At 51.0% G+C, this 17,823-nt stretch overlaps 1 protein-coding gene and 2 long non-coding RNA genes across 3 annotated transcripts; all 3 read left to right on the forward strand.

The window, feature by feature from the left end:
• Positions 1-77: 77 nt before the first annotated feature.
• On the forward strand, positions 78-4,372 carry LOC128079162 (uncharacterized). Its single transcript, XR_008205993.1, has 9 exons — positions 78-122; positions 1,009-1,131; positions 1,217-1,306; positions 1,428-1,567; positions 1,747-1,841; positions 2,577-2,728; positions 2,805-3,057; positions 3,212-3,375; positions 4,215-4,372. It is a non-coding gene; the product is annotated as an uncharacterized LOC128079162 (long non-coding RNA).
• Positions 4,373-5,192: 820 nt separating this feature from the next.
• LOC128079165 (uncharacterized) lies at positions 5,193-6,928 on the forward strand. Its single transcript, XR_008205997.1, has 3 exons — positions 5,193-5,683; positions 5,775-5,859; positions 6,247-6,928. It is a non-coding gene; the product is annotated as an uncharacterized LOC128079165 (long non-coding RNA).
• A 2,334-nt stretch (positions 6,929-9,262) lies between these two features.
• Positions 9,263-15,025, forward strand: LOC128079318 (rho GTPase-activating protein 32-like). Its single transcript, XM_052680359.1, has 10 exons — positions 9,263-9,348; positions 9,931-10,008; positions 11,017-11,098; positions 11,804-11,947; positions 12,226-12,328; positions 12,592-12,724; positions 13,246-13,328; positions 13,703-13,810; positions 14,177-14,322; positions 14,817-15,025. The coding sequence occupies exons 2-10, from the start codon at positions 9,958-9,960 to the stop codon at positions 15,023-15,025; spliced, it is 1,059 nt and encodes a 352-aa protein (XP_052536319.1). The 5' UTR covers positions 9,263-9,348; positions 9,931-9,957.
• Positions 15,026-17,823: the final 2,798 nt, after the last annotated feature.

Raw genomic sequence — 17,823 nt, forward strand, 5'->3', positions numbered from 1 at the left:
ATTCAGTATCTGACACTTTTTTTTTTTTTTACTCTGCCATTAACAAGTTTAAGTGGCTGACGTTCTACAAGTACAAGCTTTTATCCGAGGAAACAAAGCAGGAGAAGACTACAAAACCCTCAGTAAGTGTGGCCAAAAGAATAAAGCTAATATGCTTTGAATCTCTATTTGCAGAAAAATACTGTTAGTGAGATCTGCAACAGGAAGAGAGCTATGAAAATCAGTTGGGGTGAAGTGGTGCAAAGAGTAGATAGGTAGGCAGGTAGGTGGCTGAAGGAAAAATTCCCTCTGGCTGAGGGAGTGGAATGCGCTGTCAGCAAGTTTGCTGATGACACAAAACTGGGCAGAGTGGCTGACACAGTAAAAGGCTGTGCTGCCTTCCAGCGAGACCTGGAGAGTTGGGTGGGGAGAAACGGAATGAGAAAGAACAAGGGCAGGTGTGGAGTCTTGCATCTGGGCAAGAGCAACCTGAGTACCAGTATAGGTTGGGGGCTGAGCTGTTGGAGAGCAGCGTAGGAGAAAGGGATCGGGGGATCCTGGTGGGCGGTAGGAGGAGCATGAGCCAGCACTGTGCTCTCGTGGCCAAGAGGGCATCGTGGGGTGTATGAGGAAGAGTACGGATAGGAGGTGGAGAGGTGCTCTTTCCCCTCTACTCTGCCCTGATGAGTGGAGCATCTCCCTGTGAGGAAAGGCTGAGAAAGCTGGGTCTCTTTAGCTTGGAGGAGACTGAGGAGTGACCTCGTTGATGTTTATAAATGTGTGAATAGTGAGTGTGAGGAGGACGAAGGCAAGCTCTTCTCAGTGACATCCAGTGATAGGACAAGGGGCAGTGTGTGCAAGCTGGAGCATAGGAGGTCCCACATAAATAAGAGGAAAAACTTCTTCACGGCAAGGGTAACAGAACACTGGGATGGGCTGCCCAAAGAGGTTGTGGGATCTCCTGTGGAGACATTCAGCAGCTACCTGGACATGTTCCTGTGTGCCCTAATCTAGGTGATCCTGCCCCAGCAGGGGGATTGGACGAGGTGCTCTTTGGAGGTCCCTTCCAATTCCTGACATTCTGTGATTCTGTGCAAACTTGGTTCACGGTAGTACTTTTGCTGCTGGGAAATAGGAGCGCTGATCTTTGGGGTAAGTTCAGCAAGGTGGACTCCCCTAAGCTGATACTGACTTCATCCTGTAGCGTTGACTTCTGTCCTGATTTATTCCATGCCAGAAGTTCCGGATGCTGTCAGGAGTTATTCAAGCCCATTGGTGTTAATTTGATCCTGGACTGGCTGCTGCTTGACATGCTGTCTGCACAGAGGTAACGCATGCATTAATTTGTTTCCTGTCCTCTGATGTTTTGTCTCTTGTTTTTAGTTAATGCTGAAAACCCACCCACGGCTGTGGTTGGGAAATTGGTTCACTTGCTCGATCGGACCCAGATTTTCAGGAGGAGCTGGAGCTAATGAAACTGTGTGAGGAAGCTGTGACCTTGGTCCGATCTAATCAACAGCTTGAAAATGACCTCAATCTCATGGACCTCAAGATTGGACTGCTAGTGAAGAACAGAATGACACTGCAGGTAGGAAATGCAGTGCTGGGAGACTAGGAGAGTGAATTGAGGCCAATGGCAGTTAGCATGAGGACCTTCTGAGCCTGGATCTCACTTACTCAGATTCAGTGGGAAGTATTTCCCCCAGAGTTACAGGTTTTCCTCCCAGTAAGTTCCTAACTGTTCCACTTATTACTATGTATCCCTAGAAAGAGAACTGCAGAAGAAACATCAAGGCTTCAAGTGTTTTAAAAACAAAGCACCAGAAAAAAACCCACTCGGGACCAAGGGAAAGCAATAGATGGTATGCTTGAAGGCTCTGAGAAGTGTTTGTCTCTTCACTTGTGGTTACGTGAGTCATGGACTTGCACACCTCAATTTCTTCTCACGTTTTGTGTGCTGTATCAGAAGGGGGAGGTGATTTTGGAGCAGGAAATGTGCTCAGGCTGCTTGGTGTTGGTTGGCTGATGGAAGCCCCCTCTGTCACTTTGCTGACGATTGATTGCACACAAGAACAACGTTGCTGATACAGCGGTGCCTTTTTTTAACTCAAGCTGAAGTTACAGTCACCTTTTCCTTTGGTCCTGAATAGCGTGGCGCTAGGCTTGACCTTGTGTAAAATCTGAACCATGGCAGCAGTGAAGTTCAGTTCCAAAGGAGGCTCCAGCTCTTGGGCTGATGCTGGCAGCAAAAAGTATCATCGTTATCAGAGCGGTGGAGGCAGGGAGTCAGCAAAATGGAAGCAGGGCTTGGGGCTTCAAGCACAGTTGAGAAAGAAAGGCATTTTCAAGCATCTTCAGAACGCTACCAGCTCTGACAGTAGTCCCTGCTCAAAGCAATTAGTCCTTGTAGGTTCTCAACCAATTCTGGAACGTGGAGACAAGACAGAAATCGCTGCTACAACAGATAATGTTTCACTTCATGATCTCCTGATGTACCTTGACTGCCTTATCCACACATAAGGAAGTGCTATCGTGCAGCTTTTTCCCATATTGCGTGTTATTTAAATGTGGAATCTGTCCCTCTGTGTTCTTTGCAGGATGTTGTTTCTCATAGCAAAAATCTTAGCAAGGAGAACAAGGAACAGCTCTCTGACGTGATGATACTGAACGAGCAAAAGGGAGGTTTGAAAGCTTTGAGCAAAGAGGAGAGGGAAAAGCTGGAAGCCTATCAGCATCTTTTCTACTTGAGGTATGCAGCTTTTCATTCACTGCTCTTGTCGTAGATGCTTACGTGTATTGGAACAGTCTGTGCTTATGCTCTGCAGTGTTGAGGCGCTGTCTGTCTTTGTGGTGTTGGCTTTTGTGGACACGTGCTGTATGGGAACTGCTGAGTCATGGCCTGAACCTCTGATTGATCACCTGAGGCGAGCAGTGAGTCAGGCAGAGGAGCACAGGTGAAGGCAATGCAGCTGTGCTGCTGGAAGGGGTGCAGCCAGGCTACAGCCCTCCTAGACCTGTTTAAGAGCTGGCTACCAGTGGGGAAGGATCTCGTCTGGAGATCTGCTCTGCTGGAGTTTTGTAAGTGAGCCCAGGATAGGGGTAAGCCTTCTATTTATTCTCCTTTTGTTAGCTTAGTCTGCTTTGTCAAACTCTCTTGTTTATTTCATAATGACAACATCTTAATAGTCATTGATTATACACGTGCACTAAGTACTTTTTCTTCTTGTTTTAGACTACTCCAACGTACTTGGCCAAGCTGCTTTTGCAGATGCCTCAAAACAAACCCACGGAGTTCATGGATTCAGCCATCTTCACGCTGCATAACTACGCATCCAGTCAGAGAGAGGAATCTCTGCTGTTGCGGCCGTTACAAACAGCATTGCAGGAAGAGATCAAGTACGTTGTAGCATAGGACACAGCCTTGCTGTTGCCTGAGTTTGGGCCGCTGCTAAAATTGCAGCTGTTGTTGTGTGATGTCCCGTGCTCATTAGCTGATAATGCTGAACTGTCCCTGCCTTCTGCTCATGCTGTTTCACGTCAGTCCTTTCTGTAACCTGGAAGGAGGAGGAATTACCTTTGTTCTTTAGGATTAAAGCCATTTTTCTTTAGCCAATGCTTTCTTGCTCAGGGAGGCACTATTTTTGATCTGCTGCAGTGCTTTCCTAAGATTCATTCCCATCTAAGTTCTCTGCTGTCTAGTAAGAAGGACTTGGAGCAGACTGCGAGCTTGGGCTTTACAGGCCAGAGTGAAGCTGACGCGAAGGTCACTGTTTTCCAAAACTGATGAGGAGGCTGAAAATCAGATGCTGTCTGGTTTGGGTTTTTTACTGGCTGTCAGGCTTAAGGATTCTGGCTGTCTGTCGGCATAATGGAGTTGATTGGCACTTAGGAGTTTGGTGTTTATGACTTCTGGCTGATACGGAGCTTCACAACTTGCTAGGAATAGCAAATACATATAATGTTGGAGGCAGTCATGCCTTTTTTGATGCTTTTAAGTATGAGGATGGTATGTGCCCTCCAACAGGTAACGCCTAAAAGGTTTGTTTAATTATTATTATCTTTTCTTGGAGTAGTAGTTCAGGAAAGTGCATGTCTATGCTTTATTCTCTGCTGCTGGATTTCCCATAGCGGCATGCTGTGAATGGCTTTTGTTGCTGATTGCTTACTTGTTGAAATACTGAAAGAAAATAGTTGTGCCTGTGTAGAACTCCCTTTGTTTCCTCTGTATTTTTGAGATGCGCTCTTTCAACCGTGGTGCCCGTGGTCAGAACGCACTGAGGCAGATCTTGGCCCCAGTTGTGAAGGAAATAATTGAGGACGAATCGCTCAACGTCAGAACGGATCCAGTGGATGTTTACAAGTGCTGGGTGAACCAGATGGGATCTCAGAATGGTGAGGCCGGGTATGGAAGCTGTTGCTACCGGTTTTTTCTGAAAGTTGCTCAGCTGCTTTGCATTGCTCTATTAATCGTTCCAAACCATCCCTGGATTCATTGCATGCATCTGTCCAATGGATACCGGCTTTTTTCCATCAGCTCGAGATGGCTTTCTTCTGAAAGGTATAAAGATCATCTTGTGACAGGGGTGTTGAGCCTATTAGAAGTGAATCTCATGAAGAGATAGGCCAAGAAAAGCCCCAAAGCATTTCTTCTGTGTTAACTCATAGATACAGATACCATAGCTCTTACTCTACCAAGCCAATCTCTGCCCACAACTCGGGCAGGCTGCCCAAGGAGGCTGTGGATGCCCCATCCCTGGAGGCGTTCAAGGCCTGGCTGGATGTGGCTCTGGGCAGCCTGGGCTGGCGGTTGGTGAACCTGCACGCAGCGGGGGGTTGGAACGAGATGAGCATTGTGGTCCTTGTCAACACAGGCCGTGTTGATAGAATCACAGCATGCAGCTGTTCCTGTCTGCCCATGAGAAGGTTTCATCCACCTGGTCATCCTGGTTGGTTGGCCTGTAGATCCCCCGCTACGTCATCTGTCCCTGTCCTCCCTTTAATCTGTGTCTATAAAGTCTTGATGGGCTCCCATCCGTCCCCAGTCAGAGTTCTGTGTTTCTTCCAGTGCTTGATGTTCACCAGATTTTGAGGGTTCTGTTGTTGGTTGTATTTGTTTTGTTTTTAAGGCACTTCAAGGGAAGTGGTGGAAAAGCAATGCTATGAAGTAAAAGACAACTGTCCCAGCGCAGCACTCTGCGTGAGTTACTATCTTAACACTGCAATGTGCAGCTTGTGTTTTCACTGATTTATTTGCGACCTGAGGTACTACTGCGTATCGCAGGTGACCTTCTTGACTGTAGAGAGCGTGTCTGCATGTGGTACAGAAAGATACAGTTCAGAGTTAGCTGGGCCTGTTCTCACAGCGACTGCTGCAGGGACAGCAGAGGACGTGAGAAGTCCTTTGCTCTTTCAGTGCTAGAATTCTAACGAAAGTGAACGTGCAGCTCTTTGCAGCCAGGTGAGCGTGGATCTGTTTGTATGTCAAGCCAAAAATTCTGCCTGGCACTGACAAAAGTATATTAGGCTGAGGAGTGCTCACCTTCACATCTGACTTTTCCAAATAGCAAGTTGCCGTACGATGTTGCACCTGAACAAGCTCTTAATCACGGTGAGGTGAGGACGCACCTGGATGCCTCAATCCGAGATGTGAAGGCAGTGACAGACAAGTTCCTGTCTGCCATCGTTGTTCAGCTGACCAAATCCCGTAAGTCTGGTGTGTCACCGCGTTATCCTGCAGCAGTTAATGGTGGGTTCATCCGTGAGGAATTCTCACTTGCCTTTTATTTCCTTCGAAGTTACGGGATGCGTTTCATCGCCAAGGTACTGAAAGACTCCCGGCATGACAAGTTTCCTGATGCTGGCGAGGATGAGCTTCTGAAGGTAAGGAGCTGAGCAGCTCTGTGAATAAAGACGCTTTTTTCAGGTTGCTTGTGAGGTTCCTGAATTGCAGTATAAGTTCAGTATTGATGAGTATTTTGGCTTCCTTCCTTGTCTCTCCCTTCTGCAGAGCTTATAGCCATCAATCTCAACGCGCCAGTCATGGGAGCAGTCCCACCATGTTTCAGTAACAGCAGCTAGATCGTAGTTAGCCTGGTGCACAATGGCTTCCAGTTCCTCCTGCTTGTTGCTCATGCTGCGTGCATTGGTATAGGTGCTCTTGAGCCAAGTCATTTGCCTGACTCCCAGCTCTAAAATCGTTCCCCCAGGCTCTTCTCTTGTGAGGCCTGTACTGTCCCCTTCCCCCGTCATAATTAGTTGATTGCACAGGAAGAAAAGCTTGATGTCTGTGCCAAGGGAGACGTACACCGCACTTGCGCTGCCTGGACGATGTGGAAACTGGAAATTGTGGGGTGTGCTGAAGCATGCCCTCTCAGGTCAGTCTAAGCATCCATAGAGTAGACCTGTCTAGCAAAACAGGGAATAGACAGTTAAACCCATTCTGTTGGGAAATACTCTCTCCTTCTAAGTACCTTTAGAACGTGAGTTTCTTCAGTTAATTACTCAACTCATTTGCTTTTCCTGAATGATCCTAAGTTCTTTTCTCAGGTGACATCTGCACTCTGCTCAGTCCAAGGAGAAATCCCTGCCCGCAGATGCAATGACACAGCGTGGCTCCCAACCTCATTTTTCATTGCTTACTCTTATGGTAGCTGCCATCCATGTCCACCCTGCGTATTCTTAGAGCTCTTCTGGAGTCCATGGGACAGACTTATGGTTGAACTAAAGGGAATTTTTTTATAATGCTCGAGCTCCAGATGATTATCCCTAGTATCATTATATTAAAAAAAAAAAAAGGCGTTTTGAAGTAGCGCGATATATCTTCTGTGCCTCAGAATGTGGCACGTGTGGCATGAGAGAGTTGTGAGGCCACGAGGACTGCCCAGACAGCATGAGAACTGTAAGAGCAGAGAGCTATAGGTGATGCAGCGCTATTGGTGCCACCCGCAGGAAGCGGTAGCTGGAACTAAATATGGCCAGAAGAGTGATCAGATTGCGTTTGGTAAGGAACTATTTCATTGGTTGTAGAACTTTGACAAAATGTATATTCAGGATGATGATCAGCATGCCAGGTGCTGGGACCATGCCGAAAGAGAAATGGTCTGAAAACGTCGGTGCCATTTGCAATATATCCCCTTCCACAAAGCCCTCAGATCCATGCTGCAACTGCATCCAAAGCAACGCAGAGCCCTGTGCTTGTTGTACCCAGAGCTGTCGGTGCCAGGAGTTGCCGCTGTGTTTGCAAGGACGTTGTGTCAGCAGTGTGCCGTCAGTGGGGTTGTTTGATGGCAATGAAACCGCTGAATGGTGTACCTCAAGACTCAGAAAGAAGATGGTAGTGGTGACTGTGTGTCTGGGTATAGATAGCTTGATACAGATCGATAGGACTGCAGTGTGGATTGTACGTAGGCCCTGCGCTGCGAGGTACGCTGTTGGGAAGCAATGTCCATCTGCCCGAGGGCAGGAAGGCCCTGCAGAGGGACGGCCTGAGGCCAGCCGTACGAGGCTGCACAGGAGCAAGCGCTGGGTCCTGCGCTGTGGTCATGACAACCGCATGGCAGCTTCTGCAGGATTGGGCTGAGGTAGAATTCCAACCGCCCGCTGATTCTAGAATGTTGGGTGCGGTGTTGGAATCTTCTGGTCCTGTGACATGGTCTTGCCTCCCCACCCTGTCGTCATGGCGGAGCAGCCTGGTGGCCCTTAGTGATGTCACAAGAGGCTGGAATGAGGGGAGGAGCAGTGCGTGCTGCGTCCCTTCATTGGAGCGCTTGAGCTCTGCGTGAGTAGCTCGCTTGTTGCCCTTGTGCAGCGACTGAGTGCCTTCATTTTCACCCCTTGTGTCTTGTGCAGCATCTTGTAGGTAAGCTGAGACAGGGTGTGGAATGGACGGGTGGGCAGAGAGCAGTTGAAAACTGCTGTCTGGTGGAGCTCCTAGCAGCTCACACTGCTTACTCTTGTCCGTCAGACGTAACTTTCAGCCAGTACCTGCATTCCCAAGCGATCCACAAAGATGGCATTTGTCCCATGGCTTGTCCTTTGTTATCTTTGCTGCATTGTGGAAGCTCACAGACCTGTTCCTTCTCTCTCCTCTACCCGCTCCCTTGGTGCAGCTTTCGCTCGTGGAAGACCTGAGCAAAGTGACAAGAATCAGCTGCGAGTTCAAGGAATTGTCTACCTTGTTCTGATCTCCTGCCAGGTACGTGCCACGTTTTGTCCCCCCACGTGGTTGACCAGCACTGTGTCGCACCATGTTTGGTAACACAGCCTCACCCAGCTTTGATGGGACACTGGTCCCGTGTGGGTTTTTTCCCTTCCCCTGCAGCTCGGTCCTGTGGAGGATGCTGTGTGTGGTGCTGTGACCAGCTGGTCTGAAGGAAAGCAATCCCTTAGGCAAAGGGTCCTAGGCCCAGTTTGTGCCGAGCTGCACAGTGTGACCCAAGGTCACAAGCATGCATGCCTGGGCAGTGGAGTGTGCGCGGCAGCTGTAGGGTGCACAGCAGAGATGCAAGCAGAGGAAATCCTTGATGTGCGGGGCTGCAGCAGGTGCCGGTGGTGGGGCTGCTGGGAGCCGTGGCCGGGGAGCAGATGCACCTGCAGCAATGATTCCTCTCACTGCCCTGCTGCTGCGCTGTCAGAGCGCCCTGGGCGAATGCATCTGCTGCTTTGTGCCAGTCCCCATCTGCTAGCAGAGGGACAGCCGCTTGGTCAAATGCTGCCTAATGGGCTGTCCCATTTGAACGGAGTGAACAGAGTGGTTGCTTCTAGAGCACCCGCCTGTGCCAGAGGATAGCCAAGGGTAGTTCTCCCGTAGTCTCTCAATACTGTGGTGTGTGAAGAGAGAAAATATGAGCGTGTTTCTTTTCATTCCAGCTTGTCGTGCCTGCTGTGATGGGCATCGCGTGCAGCGAGATCAGCTGTGAGCCTGGCATGACACGGATGGAGGTAGAGTGTGGAGCTCTGATTGGTCTTTGTTCCCTGATTTGAGCCAGCAGAGTGAGCCGCAGATGTGTTCTCCTGCTTTTCAAGAGAGAGCGAATCCTTGCGGCTCTATCGGTGTCACTGAAAAGCTGCCTTCAAGGCTTTCTTTCCTTGCTGCGGGCATGTTCTTAGCCTTGCCGTTCCTTCTTGTGTGCCCATGATAAGGACGGAGTGCACTTCCTGCAGCTTTCTCTGCTGACATGCTCCTCAGCCTGAAATCCTCCTCGTTTGCCCTCAGCTCCTCACCATGGCCTGTGCTCTCTGTTTCAGGCTGAGAACAACAGGAAGCCCCGGCTGGTCCGTGAGGAGTCATCTCTTAATATCCCAGCTATTGCTGCTGCCCACGTTATTAAGAGATACGTTGCCCAGGCACCGGGTGAACTCTCCTTGGAGGTAAGCAGTTAAGGGCGTTCCTTGTTGTCCTGTACAGAAGAGTATAACATGTGAAGCTATCAGGAATATTCTCAGACACCTTCAGAGTGTTTGGTGTGGTGAAGCCCAGCAGATGCGGTTCCAGGTTAGACTTGCACTGGGTTGGATGCAGGGAGGAGTTCAGCCATCTCTAAACTATGGCTCTATTTTGCATTTGGATCTTCTGATCCAAGAGCTACTGCCCAGCGTGGTAGCCTGGTCTCTGAGCAATGGCAGAGCAGTGTATGGAGTGTGCAGATCTGTTCAGGCTCTGTTTGGCTGACTTAGGCCTGCGGTTTAATTGGAGCTCTCCCTTTGGCAAAGAGCCTGCTGCTTTTGAGAACCATTTGGTACTGAACAGCTGAATTCTGTATGTTGTGTAGTATTGGAGTGACTCTTCTACCTCCACGTTCAGTTGTACGACTGCAAATGCCTTAAGAGCTGCACTGGTGCAATCGCTCTCTAGCTTGACGATATTGGGCAGTGCAGAAGAATGCAGTCATTTGAGCTGCGCTTTCCTCCCAGCTGTGCTGTAGCTGGGATTGACGTTGCAATCTCTTGCAGGTGGGAGACCTCGTGTGCGTCATCGAGATGCCGCCTCAGGAGCTGAGCCCCCGCTGGAGAGGCAAGCACGGCTTTCAGGTAGGCCCAAGCTTCAGACGTGAGAGCGCAACTTCGGTCGAGGCAGGAATCTCAGCTTAGAGCTGCCCTGCCTGCACAGCATGGCTCCACATGGAAAATGGTTTCCCTGTGCTGGTGTCAGAGGACTTTCCCTTTTGCTGTGGGCTTGGGCCCGAGCTGAAAGTTGGTCTTTGTAGGAAACTTAGAAAGAAGAGCCCTCACAACATGCATCAGGTCACGGCCACTGAACCGCACCTTTGGAAATGCAGCAGCTAGGACACGTGTTTCAGTGTCTCTGAGCACTTGTGCTTGCACCCATGCAGTAGGTGAAGTCAGCGTCTTTTAGGAAGTCGCTGCCTGTCAGCTGAGATGAGGCAGGGTAACAGAGCCTCTGCACGCTTGCTGCTGCTGCTGGCTGCAGAAGGCTGGGTAGCTCAGAGCTGGGGATGGCAGCTGCAGCACAGGAAGTTCCGCACAAATATGCGCAAGAACTTCTTTACAGTGAGGGTGACGGAGCACTGGAACAGGCTGCCCAGGGAGGTGGTGGAGTCTCTTTCTCTGGAGATGTTCAAGACCTGCCTGGATGCCTACCTGTGCGACCTGCTATAGGGAACCTGCTTTGGCAGGGGGGTTGGACTCGGTGATCTCTGGAGGTCCCTTCCAACGCCTACAATTCTGTGATTCTGTGATCTCAGTCAGCAAGCAGAAAGTTCATAGGCTGTGCTAACTCAGATCTAGCTGCATCAATCTATCATAATATATAGCTTCTGTATGAAGTCTTTCCCTTCGAGCACGCTTGAGATTTAGGGGTGCATAGCATACTTGTTCTTTCCCCGCTGCATACACAGTTTTATGCATATTTGCCTGCCAATTTTGAATAATTATTAGTTTTAAGCAGGCCATTTTTTGGTTGGATTGTCTTACGGAGCATCTGGCAGGCACGTGATGAGGAAAAGGTGATGTTTGAACAGTTCAGGCCTGAGAAACGCTGCCTTCAGTATTGCACGTCTCTTCTTCCTCTTGTTACAGGTTGGATCTTTCCCTGGTGAGTGTGTGGAGCTCATTAACGGAAAAATCCCGGAGTCTCTCATCAATTCAGTGCCAAAGCCAGGTACGATGAGACATTTGATGGTGCAGGGAAGCAAAATGGAGTCTTTTTTGGGTGTGTTCCGTGTTTAATACCTCCCTTATCCTTCCCCCCTTATCCTCTGTGCTGATAATCCTTCCTGCATAGCACGGGGCGTATGGCTGGTGTTTTGTAGGCAGTGAGAATGAGGGAAGGCAAAGGCAGTTCTCCGGCAAGTCAGTACGAGGCTGAGAACAGCCAGCGTCCCTGGTGGACAGATAGAGGTCTGGTTGTGCTAGTGACACGCTTGATCAGAACGTGGCTTTTCAAGAGGGTCCTTAATGCCCAGGTTGAGCAAGCTAAGCAAGAGGAGTGCATTCAACTCCATCAGAACGTGCAGAGATTTGGCCCAGTCCTCCTGTGTTTTATGACTGGAGTTGGGGAAATCCTAGAATCCTTGTAGAATGGCTTGGCATGGAAGGCAGCTCGAGGATCATCAAGCTCCAAGCCCCCTTGCCTCAAGCTGGGCTGCCAACCAAGCTCCACGTTTAATGTGGGACTGGACCAGGCTGCCCAGGGCCCCATCCAGTCTGGCCTTGGACTCCTCCAGGGATGGGAAAAATCCATTTTGGTACGCACTTGCTCATCACGTTCTTCCCGTTTTGAGGTGCTCTGTAGATTGTGTTGTGCTCGGCCTCGTCCAACGGAGCCAAACCTGAGATGAACTGGTTTCTTCCTTTTGTTGTCCAGTGCCAATGAAGCGCGGCAAGCTCCTCACCTTCCTTCATTCTGTGGTGAAGGCCCGCCCAAAGCAACGGAAAGAGCAGGAGGTGGAGAAGGAGAGGGTGTTTGGCCGTGACCTGGGAGAGCATCTTCTCCACTCTGGTCGTGATGGTAAGGGACAGCCCATTCCTGAGAGCTTCCCTGTTTGAGAACCTAGAGATGAAAGGGAGATGGTTTCTAGCAAGGGGCAGATTGATAGCAGCGGAGAAACGGGGAATGGGAGTTGATGGCTGAAAGATGAAGTGAGGCTAATGCTCCCAAGAGACAAGCACGTTTGTATTTGCTTCAGCCAAGCCCGGCTGGGCTTAGTGGATGGGATGTGACGGGAGCGCAGCCTGAGGCAGGACTTGACTAAGGAGCTCCAGTAACCGCGGGCACGTGTTCTTTAGTCCCCCAGGTCCTCCAGAGCTGCGCCGAGTTCATCGAGCAGCATGGCGTGGTGCAGGGGATATACCGCCTGTCCGGCGTGGCGTCCAACGTCCAGAGACTGCGGTAAGAGTGCTGCGACTGACAGACACAGCTGCCAGCAGGGGCACGTGCCCTGTTGCGGGCGTTCAGAGGCCTGCGGGCAATGCCTTAGCACAAGGAAAGGTCTCCTTTGGGAACATCCCATCCAGCATGGCTGACGTGGTGCTGGTGGCCGAGTGTTTGTGTTCTCCTGTACATCAGGAAGCCCTTCTGATTCTTGATTGCATTGGGTGTGGCTTTTGACTTGCTTTCCTCTTTCTCAACCGCTTTCGTGTCCTTCTCTGCAGCCAGGAATTTGAGTCTGAGCAGGTTCCTGAGCTAACCGTCCGCGACGTTCACAGCGCGAGCTCCCTCTGCAAAATGTACTTCAGGGAGCTCCCGACCCCCCTGCTGACCGACCAGCTGTACGACAAGTTCTCGGTAAGCACGAGGCAACGCCTTTCCTTTCCCTCTTCGCTGGGCCTCTTGGGAGATGGCTGCAGCAGAGCCCCAGCTCTGAGGCCCTTCTGTTAGCCCCATGGGGTTTACTCGCATGTCTTTGCCACATCCTGCATCGTGCTGATGCCACTTCTGGTGGCCCCAGGAGGTGGTTATTTCCATATTCACAGTGCTTGCGAGAATTCCTGTGTTGTTTGTTTGTTTGTTTTTTGCTATTCCCCAGCTATTTCTGGAACAGGAATGGGATTAATAGCCAAGTGTACTTGGAGATGAATGCCCCCTGCGAGGAGCTGAGCTGCCCAACCAGGCTGTAAACCGGCCCGGTGCTTGGACTCCTTGGCCTTGGTGGCACCAGCTGCGTGCCGCTATGTTTGCCAGATGCCTCTGGGGAGGCCTAAAATCTTTCTCAGTGCTGACCAGCAGCGCGCTGTGCCCATGGTTCCCGACCCTGCGGCAGGTATCTCTCCTGATTTGTGTCTCAATCCCTTTCTGCCCTTTTCCAGGATGCTGTTGGTGCCACTACAGAGGAGGAGCGGCTGGTCAGAATGCGGGACGTCATCCAGCAGCTGCCCGCTCCTCACTACAGGTCAGTGCTGCCCTCAGCCTGCTGAGCTCAGCCCTGCTGCACTTCAGAGGGCAATGGTGCGATTCCAGGCTTTGTCTCACGTGAGCAACACGATGCCTGGGTATGTTGAAGCGGTTGAAGGCTACACGGGTTTAATTTACAGGGTTAATTTATTGGGTCAGGTCCTGGGCACGGGGGCACGCTTGGTGCAGCTGATGGCTGTGGCTGTGCTGTGCTGGTGCTGGGTGCTGCAGCGTGGCACTTGGTCAAGTTGGGTCTACTTCATCTTCAGCATCAGTAGCAGTAATAACAACTAGTGTGAATTGAGGTTTGCTTTGTGAGTGGCAGCACGGCATGCTGGCTGGTGCTGAACATTTGCCTCTCTTGTTTCCCAGGACCCTGGTGTTCCTGATGAGACACTTGGCCTGTCTTGCTGCAAAGAACTCTGTCACCAACATGCACGCTAAGAACTTAGCCATTGTGTGGGCTCCAAACCTCCTAAGGTAAACTTCTTTTTCCGTTTCAACAGAACGCTTACATCTGTTCTCCAGTAGAATAAAGCAGTCCTCCCTTCTTCTGCACCACATGTGCTCTTCTCCTGTAAAATGTGCAGTGAGTGGCTGACAGCAGAGCAGGAGCCTGGACTGTTCTCCAACCCCCACGGGCACAATTTCTAGCTGAGCATTGCTGCTCTCTTGTTTAGATGGGACTGGTGTGTCCTTGATCAGCCAGGAGAACTTCTTCAGTGGCATCACTGATTGCCCACTGCGGAAGTCTCCGGAGCCCAGTTTGACAGCTTTGGGCTGCAGTAATTCAGACCCGGGAAGCGATCTTGGCTGAATGACTTCTAAAACCTGCCTTTTCTACAGATCACAGCAGAGCGAGTCTGCCTGCGCCAGCGGGAGAGCTGCCTGCACGGAACTGCAGACGCAGTCGGCTGTGGTGGAATTCATCATCAACCACACAGACGTCCTCTTCTGCTCCACATCCGGATCGGACATTGCAGATGGAGCAGGTGAGTGTCTTCCTCCATTAGCTTTATCTTGGTCAGACACCTGGATCAAACGCAGGCCTTTTCCAAGTCCTTTGAAATACACTTTTCCTGTCGAGGGAACAGCAGACTTCTGGGCTTAGATTGGAATCTGGCGTCCAGTTGCTGGATGCTGAGAATGTGCAAGCCCAAACGTGCCAAGGAGAAAACTGTCACCATCATTATGATGTTTTGCAAGCAGGTGAAGCTTGATTAACGTGTGGCAGCGAAGCTTTCTCAGTTCCCTGCCCCCATTTTCTAGGGTTTTTGTTTGCCTGTTTCGATACAGGGAGCTGCTCTTAATTATGACTGCGTCCTTTGCCATAGACACACCTCTGAGCACATGGTTGTTTTGAGCTGCTCTTCTTCCAGTGGCTCGGTTAAGCAAGTCTGAGGAAAACACAGCAGCTCCCCCGGACCTGCGATGGCTGTGCTGCCGCTTTTTGATCCTGGCTCTCACCTGTGGTTTTCCCTTCCAGGGCACAGCTCTCTCTCAGGGCCCCAGTCTGTGCGGGCGTCTTCTGCTGCCACAGAGCTGCTCAGCCTGGAGGAGGCGCAGGCACGGAGGCGAGGCCACAGCAGCTCTCCTGTCGTTGTGACAGAGAGCAGTGACATAGAGGTGGAAGAAGGCCCCACAGCTGTACGGGGGAAATTCCACACAGTCATCGACTTTCCACCTGAAAGGTAAAGAGGACTTTGTTTTCCAGCAGCTATCATCACTGTTTGGGTGGGTTGTGTTTGTTCTGTCTCCATTATTTCTAGTGCCTAAACTTGTGGAAATTAGATTTAATGAATGGTGCCTGAAGTGTTGCAGTGAATCTCCCCTCCCTTTGGACTGTGAGATTCAACTAACATTGAGTTGCCCGCCGGGCTCAGTTTAGCCTCACAACGGTGCCGTTCCTTCCTTGCTGGGCAGGCAGTGACGAGATGCACAAAGCCACGCTGACGTCTACCCTGGCCTGTGCTGGCTCTACCTGGAAACGTTGGGGTTTTCCAGATTTCAGAGCCTCGTGCCTGAATCCAGTTCCGGATCTCCTCTACGCAGAGCCGTTGGTCAGACCTGCTGACACTAGAAACTAGACATGGCAGTGAAATGGGCCGATGAGCTGTCAGTGTCAGAGTCAGAGATGCTTTTGAAGTTCCTTTATGGCTGTGCAATTCCTCAGCCAGCAGTTATGCCTGCCTACTCAATCAAAGCCACCCTTTGATGCTGTCCTGTACAGGTGTGGAGCCTGTGGACCTCACATGCTCTGCATCTTGCTTGACACAGTTGAGGGGAATTTAGCCAGCAAGACTTCAGGGCTGAGCTATAGGAATGGAACCATCCTCAACTGCTTGAAATGGAGCGAGTTTCTAAGCTGTGTTTCAGCAGGAACCAGGCGGTGCTAGGAACAAGCAACTGTTGGCACGAGCTCAGTGCAGCTCTTCCCTCACCCTGCGCCACGCACGACTCACGCCATTCCCTGTTTTCTCTCTCCAGACCCAGTCCACCCAGCAAGATAAAGGAATCACCAGCTGGCTGTTGGTGTTCCTGCTTCAGCCTGGGGAAACCATCGTCTGGGGCCAAACGCCAGCCACAGCACCATCCCAGGGAGCCCTCAGAAATAGAAATCGTAGTGCTGGCAGGTAAGGGTGCAAATCCAGCTTTCAACGCCTTGCTTTTCAGCAACATAGAATTCTTGCTGTCAGTGGGCTTGTATCTACTTCCAGCGTTCCAACCCATACCTAACACCTTTAGTTCTCCCCTGATCAAGAACCCCTTTTGTAATTCAGCTTGTGAAAGTTTGGCGCTAACCCCTGTGTATCCTTCCTAGATGAACTGAGCCCTTGTCCACCCAGAAGAGCTGGAGCAAGTAGCGAAGCTGGGCTGTGTGCTTCCACCAATGGAGAGCTCTTGGGAAGCACAAATGGCTGCGGATCACGTGACAGCCTTGCACGTAACAACAGTGATGGAGAGAGGGTGCTCATCCAAGTTGAAGCCCTCATTTCTCCTGGCTGTGCTGAAGATGCTGACCTGTGCCCACCAGGCACCGCAGTCACCAGCCTGGACTGTGACCCGGCACCTTTGCAGTGCAGCCCAGCCCAAGTACAGTCCGAGTGCCCGGACAGCAACACCTCTGTGCAGGAGCAGGTCAGCATCAGCGAGGAGCAGCAGAGCCTCTTGGAGGGGGGCGTACAATCAGGCCTCCAGTCCCAGGCACCGTGCAGCATCTCTGAGAGCTCTGAGCCACTCTCTACGTGATCTTTCCATCCAAGAGAGGACGATTTCCATCTTTACCTGGACCTCTCACGCCCTCCTGTGTTTTCCTTTAATAATAAAAGCGCACTTATACTCACTCAACGCCTTGAGTGCCTGTGGAGTCTTCATTCACGAGGACTGGGATGAATGCTGCACACAGCAAGGCACCTCAGCTGGCAACGCTGAGGCTGCAGGGTGCACGAAGCAGAGCCCTGGGTTATTTCCCATTCTGTCTGGCTTTGGGATGTCTGCAGGTCCCAGTTGGTACGGTAGCAAAGAATCTCTAGCATCCTGGATTCTGCTCGTGGTGACCCCAAGCTTCCTGGCGGTGGCTTTGTGATGCCTTTCAGGGCTTTTGGATGCACTGTGATGCCTTGGCTGCTCCCTAGCACCTCTCTCCTCCGGCCGCGTCCATTCCTTGAAGGAATCAGCAGCTGGCTGTTGGTGTTCCTGTTTCAGCCTGGGAAAACCATCTTCTGTGGGCAAACACCAACTGCAGTGCAATGCCAGGGAGCCTGCAGAAATGCAAGTCGTAGTGCTGGCAGGTAAGAGTGCAAATCCTGCTTCCAAAGCTCTGCTTTCCAGCAACATAGAATGCATGCTGTCACTGGGCTTGATTGCCCTTCTAGCCTTCCAGCCCATACCTGACACCTTCAGTTCTCCCCTGATCAAGAACCACTTTTGTAATTCAGCCTGGGAGAGTTTGACACCAACCCCTGTTCATTCTTTTATAGGTGATTCGTGCTCTTGTCAACCGAGCAGAGCCAGAGCATGTAGTGATGCTGGGCTGTGTGCTTCCACCAACGGAGAGCTGTTAGGAAGCACAAATGGCTGTGGTTCAGCTGACAGCCTGCCGCATAACAACAGTGATGGAAAGAAGGAGCTGATCCAAGTTGAAGCCCTCATTTCTCCCGGCTGACACAAAACTGGTCAGAGTGGCTGACACAGCAAAAGGCTGTGCTGCCTTCCAGCGAGACCTGGAGAGTTGGGTGGGGAGAAACGGAATGAGAAAGAACAAGGGCAGGTGTGGAGTCTTGCATCTGGGCAAGAGCAACCTGAGTACCAGTATAGGTTGGGGGCTGAGCTGTTGGAGAGCAGTGTAGGAGAAAGGGATCGGGGGATCCTGGTGGGCGGTAGGAGGAGCATGAGCCAGCACTGTGCTCTCGTGGCCAAGAGGGCATCGTGGGGTGTATGGGAAAGAGTACGGATAGGAGGTGGAGAGGTGCTCTTTCCCCTCTACTCTGCCC

This window comes from Tympanuchus pallidicinctus, unplaced genomic scaffold (assembly GCF_026119805.1).
Source record: "Tympanuchus pallidicinctus isolate F22 unplaced genomic scaffold, pur_lepc_1.0 scaffold18, whole genome shotgun sequence".
NCBI lineage: Eukaryota > Metazoa > Chordata > Aves > Galliformes > Phasianidae > Tympanuchus > Tympanuchus pallidicinctus.

Excerpts from the sequence above, each read along its gene's own strand:
- LOC128079318 (XM_052680359.1), top strand. The coding sequence starts at position 9,958 with ATGCCGCCTCAGGAGCTGAGCCCCCGCTGGAGAGGCAAGCACGGCTTT. Across the intron at positions 11,099-11,803 it reads CAATTCAGTGCCAAAGCCAG|TGCCAATGAAGCGCGGCAAG; the intron begins GTACGATGAGAC and ends TTTGTTGTCCAG. Across the intron at positions 11,948-12,225 it reads TCTCCACTCTGGTCGTGATG|TCCCCCAGGTCCTCCAGAGC; the intron begins GTAAGGGACAGC and ends CGTGTTCTTTAG.